Source organism: Oryzias latipes, chromosome 23 (genome assembly GCF_053564925.1).
Source record: "Oryzias latipes strain Hd-rR chromosome 23, Olatipes_Hd-rR_3.1".
NCBI classification, from domain to species: domain Eukaryota; kingdom Metazoa; phylum Chordata; class Actinopteri; order Beloniformes; family Adrianichthyidae; genus Oryzias; species Oryzias latipes.
The window spans coordinates 23,063,069-23,076,816 of record NC_136259.1 but is presented as its reverse complement, the minus strand read 5'-3'; the positions used below and the strand labels follow the sequence as shown (position 1 = coordinate 23,076,816).

The following is a 13,748-nucleotide window of genomic DNA, read 5'->3' as shown; positions in this document are numbered from 1 at the left end:
CCCAGCAGTGTTTGTTCCACTGTCATCCCATCGATATGGTGCCCTTGAGCCAGGCACTTGACCACTGAAGCTGATCAGAGACTTTCAAGTGAAACTGTGAGTAATTATGAACATGAAATTCATATTTTTCAAAGGGTTGCTAGAACGTGTTAGCTAGCATCCATCCATCGTTCCATCCATCCATCCATCCATCCATCCAAACACGCTTAATACCTGTCTGGGTCAGGGGGTTGCTGCAGTCTATCCCAGCTACTGTTGTGTTGTTGTAGCTGTATTGACTGTATATGAGGACTGGACTTTGTGACCCACAGACTTTTATAAAGAAATAAACAGCTGTTCCTCTGTCGTTCCATTGGTCAGAACAACCGTTTTTGCTCTGATACTTTTATTTTTTTTAACCATTTTTGATCATCTTGATTTCATGAATACATTGGTTCAACGTATTCATGAAATCACGGATCAGACACCTCAATAGAAATATGTGGTCTCACGTTAAACGTTCAAATCGTTTGAAAGATTTTGTGTTTTTTTCCGCTTTCAAGTGGTAGGGGTTCAGTCCTGATTGGTGAGAGTGGTTAAACGTTGACTCGGACGAATCATTCACTGACGCTCTCTCCAACATGGCGATGTCTGTGTCGCCAAAAAAAATTAAAGAAAAGGCGACTGAATTGACTTCATTTGGTTGGAGCTGGATGTAAACCCTTTTCTATGGCTGACGTCACACTCAGTCAGTCCAGTACCCATATATAGTCAGTGGGTTGGCCCCTCACAGTTCGCCACTCTGTCGCAAGGCTCAGCTAGCACAATAAAATACCAAAAATGTAATAAAGCTTTGATTAATAAAGCTATGAGGGGCCGTATAAGACATTATTTATTCTGAACCATTCACATTCATACATTCTTGCTCTCACAGTCATATATACTCTCTTTCGCATACATATATTCTCTTACGCATACATATATTCTCTCTCTCACATTCATACATTCTTGCTCTCACAGTCATATATACTCTCTTTCGCATACATATATTCTCACTTGCACATCCATATATTCTCTCTCTCGCATGCATATATATTACTTTACACATAAATACATTCTCACTCTCATTGTCACTCTTAAAAAAGAATGTATGTATGTGAAAGACAAGTATATATGAACGTGTGAGGAAGAGTTTATATGTGTGTGTGAGAGAGGAGTATGCATGAAAAGGAAGGCACTTTGAATGAAAAGGAAGGCACTTTGAATGAAACGGAAGGCAGATGATTTCTCGTGCTCTGATTGGACGAGAGGCCGCCACCTCCCATTTTGAACAGACGCTAACACGAACCAATAAGAAGGCCATCGGAACCTTAAGAAATATTTTATCTTCACCTCAAGTGGTCACAAATCTGTCTGCATCTCTAGAGACACAAAGGAATGTCTCAAATACCAATAATGGTAATAGAAGTGCCACCGAAACAGAAAATCCGTATCCACCTTATTCCTAGCCCCCATGAGCCTTTGCGTGAATTATGGGCGACACTTCCTGTAGACGCTGGAACACGCATTTACATTAAAACAAATTCCTCTTGTTTTCGATCCATAACTACATATAAATGTGGGAAAACCAGCTGTCATTTCTTAAAAAAGGCAACGGTGAGGTGGAGATGAAATATTTGTTAAGGTTCCGATGGCTGCAGGACCCCCGTGGCTACTTCTTGCCGGTTCGTTTTTTAAAAAAAATAAACTTTATTAACAATATCTTGCACATACAAAATACCAAACACAAAACTCCACTGTGTGCAAAATACAATCTTCACGTTCGCCATGAGAATGAACAAAAAAACATAATGATAACCATGTAAAACAGGTTATGCAAAAAGAAAACAAAAATAATAAGGCAAAGGAATCTGTTAAAGTTTCAGGAGAGACCATGTTTCAACTGTTCTGACAGCTTTTTTGTTAGTGGAAGATTTAATACTGTTCACATACAAAACCATTTCTTTCTGAAAAACATAACACACGGTTTTTTTGTTGGCATATTTACACTTGTGTATAAAGTATTTAGCCATAATTATAAGTAAATTAACTACATATATTTTTTCTGCATTAAGTCTTTCTTGTGTAAAATATCCAAAAATAATATGCTCGTAAAATAATCTATAATCTTCACATAGATGAGTTCTTATAAAATGTATCACATCTTTCCAAAATAGTTGAGTGAAAGAGCAAAACCAAAAAAGATGAGGCACAGTTTCTGGTGAGGAATGACAGAATGAACAGTTTATGTCCAGATCTTTTTTAAACTTAGTAAAGAAATGTTTCACTGGATAAAATTTGTGAAGAATTTTGAAAGAAATTTCTCTGATTTTATTGGTGATGAAATACTTTTGTGGCAGGGTCCAAACCTTTTCCCACTGAATTCTACATCCAAAGCTGTTCCAGTATGAGATAACATACGGTTTTGTGGCAATCTCATTTTGAAACAGAGAACGGATACTTTGATTATTCCTGCTAGCTGAAAAACATACCTTTCCACAACACAAGTCTGTTAATTTGGGATTTCTTGCTTGTTCATGTTAGCGTCTGCACTGTAATCCCTAGCGAGTTGACTGAACTTAAAAATTATTTTGTAACAGATTACGCAACAGTTAAGTTATATTATTAAAACTTTTAAGTTAACATTTATTAAAATTCATATTGTCAGTTGGCTTACATTTGTATTATTTCATATAAAAAATATTAAGATTCCTCAACTTATAAAAGAGAGATTATTTACTTAAAGTTTTTAATATTTTCCAACTAAAAAACGCTTTAACTAACTATATTTTTATATTACTCAACTCATAAAATATGTAAAATTCACTCAAATGCTTTATAAATTCTTTAACTCATTAAATGTGTAGCATTGAAAATATTTAAAATTCTTCAGCTTAAAATGTATTCTAAACAGAGATATTGATACTGCCCCACTACATTTTAAAGGCTAACATTGATAAAAACCAACAAACGTGAAGGCCACACAATAGTGATTGCTTAATACACTTTTTTTAATTGCTCTTTAAAAAAAAGCACAAATATCAAGAGGATGAAGAAACAATAAGTGCAATAAAACTGCATTATAAGAGTGCCACACAACATATTGACAAAAAGAGTTGGTTTTGTATTTTACGGCAGAAAAAGCAAATGATTACAACAAAACACATTAGTTACATAACACTTAAACCAACAAATAGTCCATTCTGGAAGACTCACTCAACGAAACATTCTTCAGCGTCAATAAATGTCCTTTCAGTGGTTTGCTGTCCTCAAGGCTCAAGACAGCATTCTGAATAAATATGAAGGCAAGTTCAAGTTTTTTGGGGTGCTGTAGGTCCAGAGCATAGATGTCCCCGAAGAGTTAGAAGAGATTAGTCAGCCAGATGTGTGGGACCACTGACGGCAGCATCAGGAGCGTCACCACGACAACTGAGAAGATACCCACAGAGGTGTCTGTGAGGTCTGGTATTCTGGAAAATACAAAACAAAAAACACAGATGAGTTCAGACCCTCAAAGATATTCATCACACTAATGTCCAAAACTGACATTCCTGCCATCTGTCAATAGGAATCTTTTCATGCTAACATTCTGTTAGCTTTTAATCAACTGGCTATGATGTTTTAAGGACCAACTCCAATTAAAATTGTGTTTTTAAAAAGTTCTTTAGCATTTTTCTGAAGGAGGACATTTATAAAATAATTTAAGACTAAAGCTTCATTTTTCTTTATTCAAATAATGATGGATCAGGAGCAGAAAAGGTAAACGAAACTCCACTCCTTCCAATCAGGAGTCCCTGATGTTCGCCTTTCATCTTCCGTCTCATTTTTAAAACCATTTAAAAATATCACTCAGTTTACAAACTACAAACAATTGCCCTATTTATTATGTCACTCAATAAAATCTCAATCAATATTAAAGGATTAGTGAAAACCATTGACAGGGAGTCGTTTGCACTTACTGTACAGGTCTTGAAGAAGTTGGAGGCATCTTCATGCAGATAAACAGGAAGTGCAAGGAGGACAAGTGCCCGTCTCATGTTCACGTCACGCTGGTCCTAAAAGAATAAAAAGAAATATCCATTACCTTTGAAGCAAATGCAGAGCAAACACTTCCAATATTTACTTAAGGAACTTTAAGAAATAATAAAATGATACCTTTTCTAGATGTCTATTTCTAGTGAGAGTACAATACAGTGTTCATGGCATGATCCACTTCAGGTCAAAGACCCAAAGTCATTTTTAAGGCAAGTTACACCGTGGCTTCTTACAGCTGTTTACAAATGATTTGTTATCCGTTTTTGAATTATGCACATTAGAAATTCACCTGGAGGTCATAAATCCTAACCAAGCTGGCCAGTTCCTGTCTGTTTTGGTAGACTTAGTCTCAGAAAAGGGCAGCTTTAAGTTACACAAACATGTAAAAACTGCACAATTTCCTCTGACTGCATCTACTCTACATAAATCCATTTCAGATCTTGACAGATGAGTTTTCATGGTTTCAAATGATGGAATGGTGCTAATGCAACATCATTTTATTATTGTAATATACTGTCATAAAGACATGACAATATTCCAAAGTGTCTCCACATACATGGCAGTGGAAACACTTTGGAATATTTGCTATGTAGTACTGCAGTATTATATGTAGTACTGCATAGTGCCAAAGTAACAGAACACAACTTGCACCTCCATTCCATTGTGCCACCTTCAGCCTGCAATCTAAATATGTTTAGTTAAATTGTAAATAATTTCAGCTCTATTTAGACCTTTGGCTAGTTAAAATGTGCATAAATGTTTCCATGCTGCCGTATAAATCTAATAATGGTAATAGTTCAGGATGAATGCATTAAATAAGTATAAAACTCACCCACTGACACCTCTTTTCTGGTGAAATGGTGACTTTCTGGTGAACTTTCTGAAGTTCAGTTTCTGAAGTTCAGTATCTGAAAAAGTCCAAAAGAGATTTTTCAATGTTAAAAAATGTTTCAATTATATTCTGATCAAAAAACATTTATTGCACTACACAACCCATTGCATTTTTTGTTTTTTTAAAATAGCTCTAGACAAATAACTGATCAGGAGACAAGTTACCTCGCTGGCCTTGGCGTCTACCTGGAGGTGAAACACTGAACACTCTGTAGTTCGGTACCTTAACACAACACGAGCACGTTGATTAATTTATTTTTACAAAAACCTTTTTTATAACGGAGATCAGTGATTTATAAAAGCTTAAAGCTGCATTCAAAACCCAATGCTTTCATGTAGCAACCAGGCTTAAAACTGTTGGCGGTAGCTCCTCCCACACAACCGTTAGAGGCTTTGAGTGACATTTTTGGACAAATGTCCAGCAGCAAACTTTAGCCACAGACAGAGGCCTCCAACGCGAATTTCACACGCGGATCACGTTTAGTGTGATTGCAGCATAACAGATCATTTCTACCTCTGAAAAAAAAAAAACCTCATCACTGTCGTAACTTACGGGCAGAAATGCATTTTGGGTTTGGCTCGCCATACGACGTCTGCTATGACAAACATCATGTATACATTTCCACATTAATCTCTAAAACAATCATAACACACATATGTTTAAACAACAGTAAACCACATTTACGGTAGTATAAGAGCATTTTTAAAGCATTCATTCATAAACCATGAACGATACTTACCAAATTAAATCAGGGCTGAAGACAAGACGGCACCATCAGCGATGAGGCGGATGAAAAAAAAAACTCGAGGTTGGGGCGTCTTGAAGCGGGACGAAATCGCAACGCTTTGCAGAAAAATAAAATGCTCGACTTTCAATTTCAAACGTCGCATACTCGCATTCGGCAAATCCAACATGGCCACCTGAGCTAACGTAGAGAAAACGAAAGACCCTCCCACCAGTACGTGATGACGTCATAACGCTACTTCACGGATCTTAAAATTTTTGAGTGCCAGATACAAATAAGCTTTAAAATATTTAGCACTGTTAAGTTAAATTTGAAAAAATCTTGATAGAGCTTAATACTTTATAGTTGAATCAACTACAAAATGACATTTAAGTTGTGTAACCTTAATAGTTATGAGTCAGTACAAGTGATAGGGTTTAGAGTGTGTTCAAAATGGGAGGTGGCGGCCTCTCGTCCAATCAGAGCACGAGAAATCATCTGCCTTCCGTTTCATTCAAAGTGCCTTCCTTGTCATTCAAAGTGCCTTCCTTTTCATGCAAAGTAACTTCCGTTTCATGCATACTCCTCTCTCACACACACATATAAACTCTTCCTCACACGTTCATATATACTTGTCTTTCACATACATACATTCTTTTTTAAGAGTGACAATGAGAGTGAGAATGTATGTATGTGTAAAGTAATATATATGCATGCGAGAGAGAGAATATATGGATGTGCAAGTGAGAATATATGAATGCGTAAGAGAATATATATGCATGCGAGAGAGAGAATATATGGATGTGCAAGTGAGAATATATGTATGCGAAAGAGAGTATATATGACTGTGAGAGCAAGAATGTATGAATGTGAGAGAGAGAATATATGGATGCGTAAGAGAATATATGTATGCGAAAGAGAGTATATATGACTGTGAGAGCAAGAATGTATGAATGTGAATGGTTCAGAATAAATAATGTCTTATACGGCCCCTCATAATAATGTGTGTTTAAGCACAGTGGTGTTTTGAGACATCTGGGTTCACACTTTTCACCAGATTCAGTATTTAAAAAAACTACAACAAAAACTTTACATTTACCCTCACAGCTCATTTTCTAAATACATTTTGTTGTTTTTTTCCTTGTCTGTTAACAATTTTGAAATAGTCTTTTTTTAGTTTGATTATTCTCCATCTTAACATTTAAACTACCAAAAATCTCCTCCATCTAGTGACCCGTATGTTTTAGTTCATATATGTGCTCCTGCGCATCTAATTCAAGTCACTGTGACTCACTTCCAGGCTCCTGCTGATGAAACTGGACATGTCAAAGCGAAGAAAAAGGTTTGAAACACTCAGGGCAGTTTTTATGGCATTGGAAGCTACAAAATTGTGGCTTTATAATAAGACAAAAGTGAAACACAAGCAGAAGAAAAGGTGTTAAAATGGGTTCAAAGCTTTAGCTGTAAAACACTCAGCAGCTTCAGCTTTCTGTGATTCTTGCTTTCATTTGTAACCTACATGAGAATGATATTTAAATGTTTTTGTGACTATGTACTATGGATGATAAAAAACCCTGCCGAACCACCTGTGCAGAAGCTGTTTGCTACAGAACATCTTGTCTGAACGGTTGGGTCACCAGGTGATGCTGCTTGTCCTGCTGATGCAGGTGGAAAAGGGTCAATCGACCAAGAAGCTGCAAGCTCTGCTGCTGTTTTCCTCATGATCTGCTCTAAACAACGTTCTGTCTGTGAAGAAATGAAGGGTGGGAGGGTTTTCCCTAAAATTAGGGTCTATTTGGTAGAATAGTGTTGCCCACAAAGCTTCACCTTCCATGTGATCAGGCTTTAGAGCGCCCTCTGCTGATCAGCACTGGTGCAGTTTCCTCTGCTCACTTGAAAGCAGCTCCACTGAACACAGCATGGCTTTTCTCATTCTGTCCGCTGTGTAATTGGACCATGACCCGCTTTGAGTGCATGTGACCCGTGTCCAATAAGCAGTGAGCCAAGTTAAACTATCGCACCTGTTCACATGTGGTCCTGCATTCAGTGAAGTGGACGTCCTGGTTCTCTCACTTCTCTGTCCTCCTGCTGGCAGCAGAAAAGCTGCAGACGTTTGATCTTCATCACCTCTGAGGAGGACATTGAGCGCATGTCCAGGAGGTCATTTAATTTATGCTCTGTAAACCAAACGTTTACTTTCAGGGTAAATTGCACCATTGGTTTTTATTAATTACATTTTTTCTAAACTCTTTTTACTCATTTAATTATTTGTAACTATTTTCTGCAGTCATTTTTTGTTTTACTTTTGTTGCTTTCCTTGGAGCTCATTTTGAACAGTTTCTGCTGATTTTTGTTTATAAAATTCCATTTCTAAAACAGATTTTTTTAAAATTATTTTTCTGTTTTTCTGAAAGGTTTCTTCTGTCTTTGTAAGTCTGATTATTGTGCACCAATTTAAGGTATGTTTTCTCCTAAACTTTATTAAAAATGATTCTGCTGTTAAATTGTTTTGGTAAACATCTTTACTATACAAATTTCAAATCTCTTTTTCATCTTTTTTGTCACTTTTTCTTAATATTCAAAGGAATTGTGCACAAAAGTATCTTTTTTGTTGTTGCTGTCTGTCTTGTAAGAACTTTATTTATACATATTTGTGGTTATTTAGCTGCTTTATACAGTTTCATTCATTTTTTTTCTTCAAACTTGTACAGGTCAGTAATGTCTGAGTATGATGAAAGGTGAAGTTCAGGCCCCAGGTCTTCTCTGAGCACACATAATCGCCGTCTTCATGCCATAATGACTCACTGATGGATGGCCTAATTACACTCAAAAACGTCCCGGTGAGTAAACAGACTCAGTGATGCAAAGACACAAGTATTTCAAACATGCACCCAAAACGCAGGAGTCATTTTCTGAGGAACTCGGCCGTTTACTGAACAAAGTCGGATGAAATTTTTATTTGTCATCTCAGGTTTGAACTTGCCTCATGTTGGAGCTTCAACCCATAGAAAAATGTGGAGGAAGAGGCGTCCAGACCGACAGCAGGAGACCCAGAAATGACAGTCAGTTGCCTTTCTACCCAGAAACACATCACAGTTTCAGGAAAAAGCTGGCGGCAAAAGGAGAAATTGTTCTACACGTCATTTCAACGCATATATATATATATAGATATAGATATATCTATATATACTTCCAGATCGTGACTGATAGGATGGTAATGGCGAACCAACCAGACATTGTAGTGGTGGATAAAGAACAGAGGAAAGCCGTTGTGGTGGATGTGGCAGTGCCAAGTGATGGGAACATCAGGAAGAAGAAACATGAGAAACTGGAGAAATACCAGGGACTCAGAGAAGAACTGGAGAAAGCCTGGAAAGTGAAGGTGACAGTGGTGCCTGTGGTAATTGGAGCACTTGGGGCAGTAACCCCCAAGCTGGAGGAGTGGTTACAACAGATACCTGGAAAGACCTCAGACCTCTCAGTACAGAAAAGCGCAGTGCTAGGAACAGCTAAGATACTGCGCAGGACCCTCAAGCTCCCGGGCCTCTGGTAGAGGACCCGAGCTTGGAGGAGAAAGCACCCACGGAGGGTGAGAGGGGCGTTTTTTTAAATTTTATATATATATATATATAGATATATAGGGAGCTGGTTTAGCTCGTGCTGGTTTGCGGCGCCTTCCGTCCGTGAAACCAGGGTTCGACTCCGGGCTGCTCCCTGTTCCCTTCTCTACTTCTGTGCCGGTCCCAAGCCCGGTTGCTTTGAGAAGGTTGCGTCAGGAAGGGCATCCGGCGTAAAACATTGCCAAGTTTACCATGCGACTCGTTCGCTGTGGCGACCCCTGATGGGAAAAGCCAAAAGGGAAACCAACCCTATCTATCTATCTATCTATCTATCTATCTATCTATCTATCTATCTATCTATCTATCTATCTATCTATCTATCTATCTATCTATCTATCTATCTATCTATCTATCTATCTATCTATCTATCTATCTATCTATCTATCTATCTATCTATCTATCTATCTATCTATCTATCTATCTATCTATCTATCTATCTATCTATCTATCTATCTATCTATCTATCTATCTATCTATCTATCTATCTATCTATCTATCTATCTATCTATCTATCTTCTGAAGATGAGACCCACCAACTCACACATTGATTCTCGCACTGTTTTCCCAACAATCTATATGTCATAAACACTTCTCAGCTTACTTACTTAGCCATTGCCTCCTTGGTAACCGCCTCGCACCATGATTCCTCTGTAGCAAACGTGAAATCTACCTGGCGTTGATACAGAGTGTGAGTGCCTGTATGGTGAGATGTCATCCACAGTTTTGGCATCTTCTCCAGCTCCAGGCTCAAATGAAACATTTACAAAACTAAAATCATTTTCTTACATTAAAGCTCGGTAATGCAAGCCTTTCAAATAAACAGCAGAATGTGAGAGTTCGTCAGCACATGTTGTCAGCAGCCTGGAGCTGATGACAACAATTCTATAATTCCATTGGGTTTTATATTATCTGATTATAAATCATTTTTAATTTCACTTATTTATTTATTTTTTGACATTTGGTCTTGTCTCATTGTTATAAAATAGTTTATTTATGTTTTTTTTCATAGTTTGTTTATTTTTTGTTGTTTACTAATTGTGTGAATGATGTTGTGTCATTTTGTAAACTGATTTTATTTATGATTATTTTATTATGACTTTATAAAGCAGATGCACTGGAATGTGATCAGAATATAGTCCGAGTCTTTTTGTTGCACTAATACATCCAGAACGCCAGGGGGCGACGTGAGGCGCGGCGAAAAGCTCGATGCCACTTCCGTTTCCTGTCGGCGGCAAAGCGTGCTTCTAGTTTGTGAAGCTAAAACGTTTTTGTGACGAAGACATAATAAACTTCTAATTTACTGTTAATCGGGTCTAAACTTAATCGAGCAAAATGGTGAGTAACTCTTCAAATATGTAATTTCACACGGCCTTTGGGTTTATTGAAGTTTGTTAAAACAAAGAATTTAAGAGAGTTAGCTCGTTTATGCTAGCCATGTTAGCATCCCATTCATAACTGGTTTACACAGCTCGTAGGGGAAAACAAACTTACACTAAAAACAAAACTTTAAAAATGAAACGGTTAGATATTCAAGTGAGCTTTTACTAAAGTGTTGTTTGTTTTGGGTAACGTGTTGCCGTATCAGAAAATGAACGTCCGTCGGAACAACACAAAACTATGACGTTCCTCTGCAGGTAGTAGTGTGGTCGAACATTATACAACAGATTAATAGAAGTATATAGGTCATTTGAATAATTAAACTGCTCCAAAACCGAATTTATGTACTGTTTCCCAATTATTCAATTTATTTTTTTAATGCAGTCCAGATTGGTTCTTCAGTCGCTCCTGTTGATGATTGGTGGTGTAAAGAAATCAGACGTGGAGACTGTCCATAACATGAATAACCCGCATACTTAAAGTTCTAAATATCTCATAGGGAAAAGCGTCATGTTTGCAGACTTGATGTAAGGTTTCAATCCCCTCTGCCGCAGAGTTTGCCCCTCAACCCAAAGCCTTTCCTGAACGGCCTGACAGGGAAACCAGTGATGGTGAAGCTGAAGTGGGGAATGGAGTACAAAGGCTACCTGGTGTCTGTGGACGGATACATGAACATGCAGGTAAAAGCAACTCTAGCTTCATTCACAACTATATCAGGGTTTATTCTGGGATTTTAAAATGCAGCTGCAACACAGAGGCAAACTACTCAAAAGTAAATGCAATTATTTATTCAATCTATTTTAAATTAGTCAAGAGTGTTTTTATCGTACTCAGTTTGTTATTATTATACATGTTTCTAAATGACCAACAGTGTTTTCAGTCTTCTATTCTGAGCATTAACTTAGACGACTGTTGGTGGAAAACCAATTAGCAGCTTTTCTTGTACCAGTTTACAATTTTTTTCAAAAATTCTAACTATCCTATCATATAACATTTTAATAAAAAAAAGTCGTTTAAAAAAAGGTCAAATGGCTCCTGTCGCATAGTGACAGCCTCTGCAAAGATGACGGAGGCTTTTTTGAGTTTGCTAAACGATCCTGTTCAGCAATTATTGATCAGGAACTTTCCGCTTCATCCAAGAGTCAAAAACAAACTCAATACAGTTTCTAAATGAAAACACTTCTGGTTTTTCACAATAAGATTATTCTGGGCACAAATAACAAAACATTTCTCTGAACCAATGAAGTCATTCAAACCAAATCATAAATGTTGTCTCACATTGTTATTTAAACAGTAAATAAGTCAAAACAACTCTAAACACTTATTTTTTTTAAGTATTTATCTGTGATGCTCATTTTTTGATCAGGGTTATCCGTAGTAATCACAACTAAAAATGTTCCAAATTTAGCTTTTTTGTCCTTCACTGAGCAATTAAGTCTGTAAGTCAGTCGCTGCAGCGGCCTGATACTGCATGAAAGTTGGCTAGCATTTCTAAATCTGGAACAACTTTTCTTACCAAAACATATCAAACCATTTTGTTCTATTGTTTAGATAGCAGCACATGTAGAATAAAAGAAATCTGTTTAAAAAATTGAGATTTCAGACCCTTAAAGCTCTCACACCAAACCGGTGTTGCTTCTCCATATTTTACATAATTCTTTGTATATTTAGATTTCATGAAATTTGACCTTTGCTAAGAAACTCTTGTTGTTTAGATGAAGGTTGTTGTTTAACTTTGTCATCTTTTATTATGAGATTTTAAAAGAAATACATTTGTTGTGTTTTACTCAGAGGAAATTACCATAAACATTTTACTTGTTTAGTTTGTAGAAAAAAAGTGATAAACGGCAGGAAAAGTACATGATTGTTGCAGAAATCCTCAGATGGAATGGGTTTTTACCAAACTGTGACACGCCACCATAACAGTAACATCTTTTCTTACGCTTTTCTAAGCTCTTCAGAAAAAAGTCTTATATCTGGACTTGTTTTTAAAATGTTTAATTTCCTGAAATTCCAAAGTAGATTCTTTGTCGAGTGAATTTTCTCAGGTTAAATATTAGTTAAAAAATGACAGAAAAATATAAGTATTTAGATGAAAACTTGGGTGCTGGAATTAAAGGTTAATCTTTTAACATTTGTAGAAAAGAACAGAAAATTTGCATTTGGTTATTTGGGAAACAGCAAAGAAATCCATAAGATCTTTTTTTTTTTTAATATTCTTGTGGCATCTTTCTCATGATGGAGAACACGTATGAAGAATGAATCAGGAGCAGAAGACAAAATGCCTTTTGATTAAGATCGTATTTGTGACGTTGAAAATATGGTGGGCGGGCAACAAGCTCCCTGCTCCGAGGGAAAGGGGGGCGGGGTTGCTCTGTACCAACAGTTTCGCCACAACAACAAACTGGGTAATCATAATTAGAACCACTGGGAAGGCTTTGACACTAGATCTTAAGATGATCAGAGCTGATCTTTAAACTAAACGTTATGAGTAGTTTACTGTTTAATCCAGCAGAGGGCGCCACAGAATGAACGTAAAATCTAACAAATCTTTAATTTGGTAGAAAAATGAAGAGAAGGTTTGAGGTTTTGACTTTTCTGTATGATGTCTGACAGCTGGCAAACACGGAGGAGTATGTGGACGGAGCGTTGGCGGGTCATCTGGGTGAAGTGCTCGTCAGGTATGGAAACCGCCTGATGAAGAAACGCCCTCAAAAAGTAAATAATCGTTTGAAATCCTTGCAGTCGTTCATGGAAACATGTTTTCTGCTCAGGTGCAACAATGTTTTGTACATCAGAGGTGTAGAAGAAGAAGAAGAAGATGGAGAGATGAGAGAATGATGATGAAGAGGAGCCAGCTTGTGTGATTGAACCCTAAAGTGGAGCCGTGTGTTTGTGTTTTCACCATGTGAAACAAATCTTTTTCCAACAACTTTAAGATGAAACTTTTTTTTTTTTCTTCTTTTTACTGTTTGTGACATAACACAATAAAGTGACTGTTTATCATTTCTTACAGAAGTGTGTGTGTGTTTTTATTTTTAATGCTCTGTCCTGTTTGACTTTCTGAAACTAGGACTGCCTC

The 13,748-nt window shown here is 37.0% G+C and overlaps 2 protein-coding genes and 1 long non-coding RNA gene across 4 annotated transcripts in view; 2 read left to right on the top strand and 1 right to left on the bottom strand.

Moving 5' to 3' along the window:
• Nucleotides 1-13,748, top strand: part of LOC101170385 (methionine aminopeptidase 2) — a 100,342-nt gene that overhangs the window by 58,085 nt on the left and 28,509 nt on the right. The window lies entirely within an intron of this gene.
• LOC144989410 (uncharacterized) lies at nucleotides 3,322-5,842 on the bottom strand. The gene is made up of 5 exons (XR_013653555.1): nucleotides 5,685-5,842; nucleotides 5,110-5,167; nucleotides 4,886-4,961; nucleotides 3,978-4,073; nucleotides 3,322-3,488 (listed from the first exon to the last, which is right to left on the bottom strand). It is a non-coding gene; the product is annotated as an uncharacterized LOC144989410 (long non-coding RNA).
• snrpf (small nuclear ribonucleoprotein polypeptide F) lies at nucleotides 7,714-13,684 on the top strand. Of its 2 annotated transcripts, XM_078941816.1 has the most exons (7): nucleotides 7,714-7,872; nucleotides 8,084-8,128; nucleotides 8,381-8,509; nucleotides 8,641-8,731; nucleotides 11,221-11,346; nucleotides 13,283-13,347; nucleotides 13,441-13,684. In XM_078941816.1, the coding sequence occupies exons 4-7, from the start codon at nucleotides 8,726-8,728 to the stop codon at nucleotides 13,505-13,507; spliced, it is 264 nt and encodes an 87-aa protein (XP_078797942.1). In that variant the 5' UTR covers nucleotides 7,714-7,872; nucleotides 8,084-8,128; nucleotides 8,381-8,509; nucleotides 8,641-8,725; the 3' UTR covers nucleotides 13,508-13,684. The 2 variants fall into 2 exon arrangements, with proteins under 2 accessions (XP_078797942.1, XP_004083261.1); XM_004083213.4 differs by lacking the exons at nucleotides 7,714-7,872; nucleotides 8,084-8,128; nucleotides 8,381-8,509; nucleotides 8,641-8,731 and adding an exon at nucleotides 10,471-10,624.

Excerpts from the sequence above, each read along its gene's own strand:
- snrpf (XM_078941816.1), top strand. Across the intron at positions 11,347-13,282 it reads ACGGATACATGAACATGCAG|CTGGCAAACACGGAGGAGTA; the intron begins GTAAAAGCAACT and ends GATGTCTGACAG. Across the intron at positions 13,348-13,440 it reads CTGGGTGAAGTGCTCGTCAG|GTGCAACAATGTTTTGTACA; the intron begins GTATGGAAACCG and ends TTTTCTGCTCAG.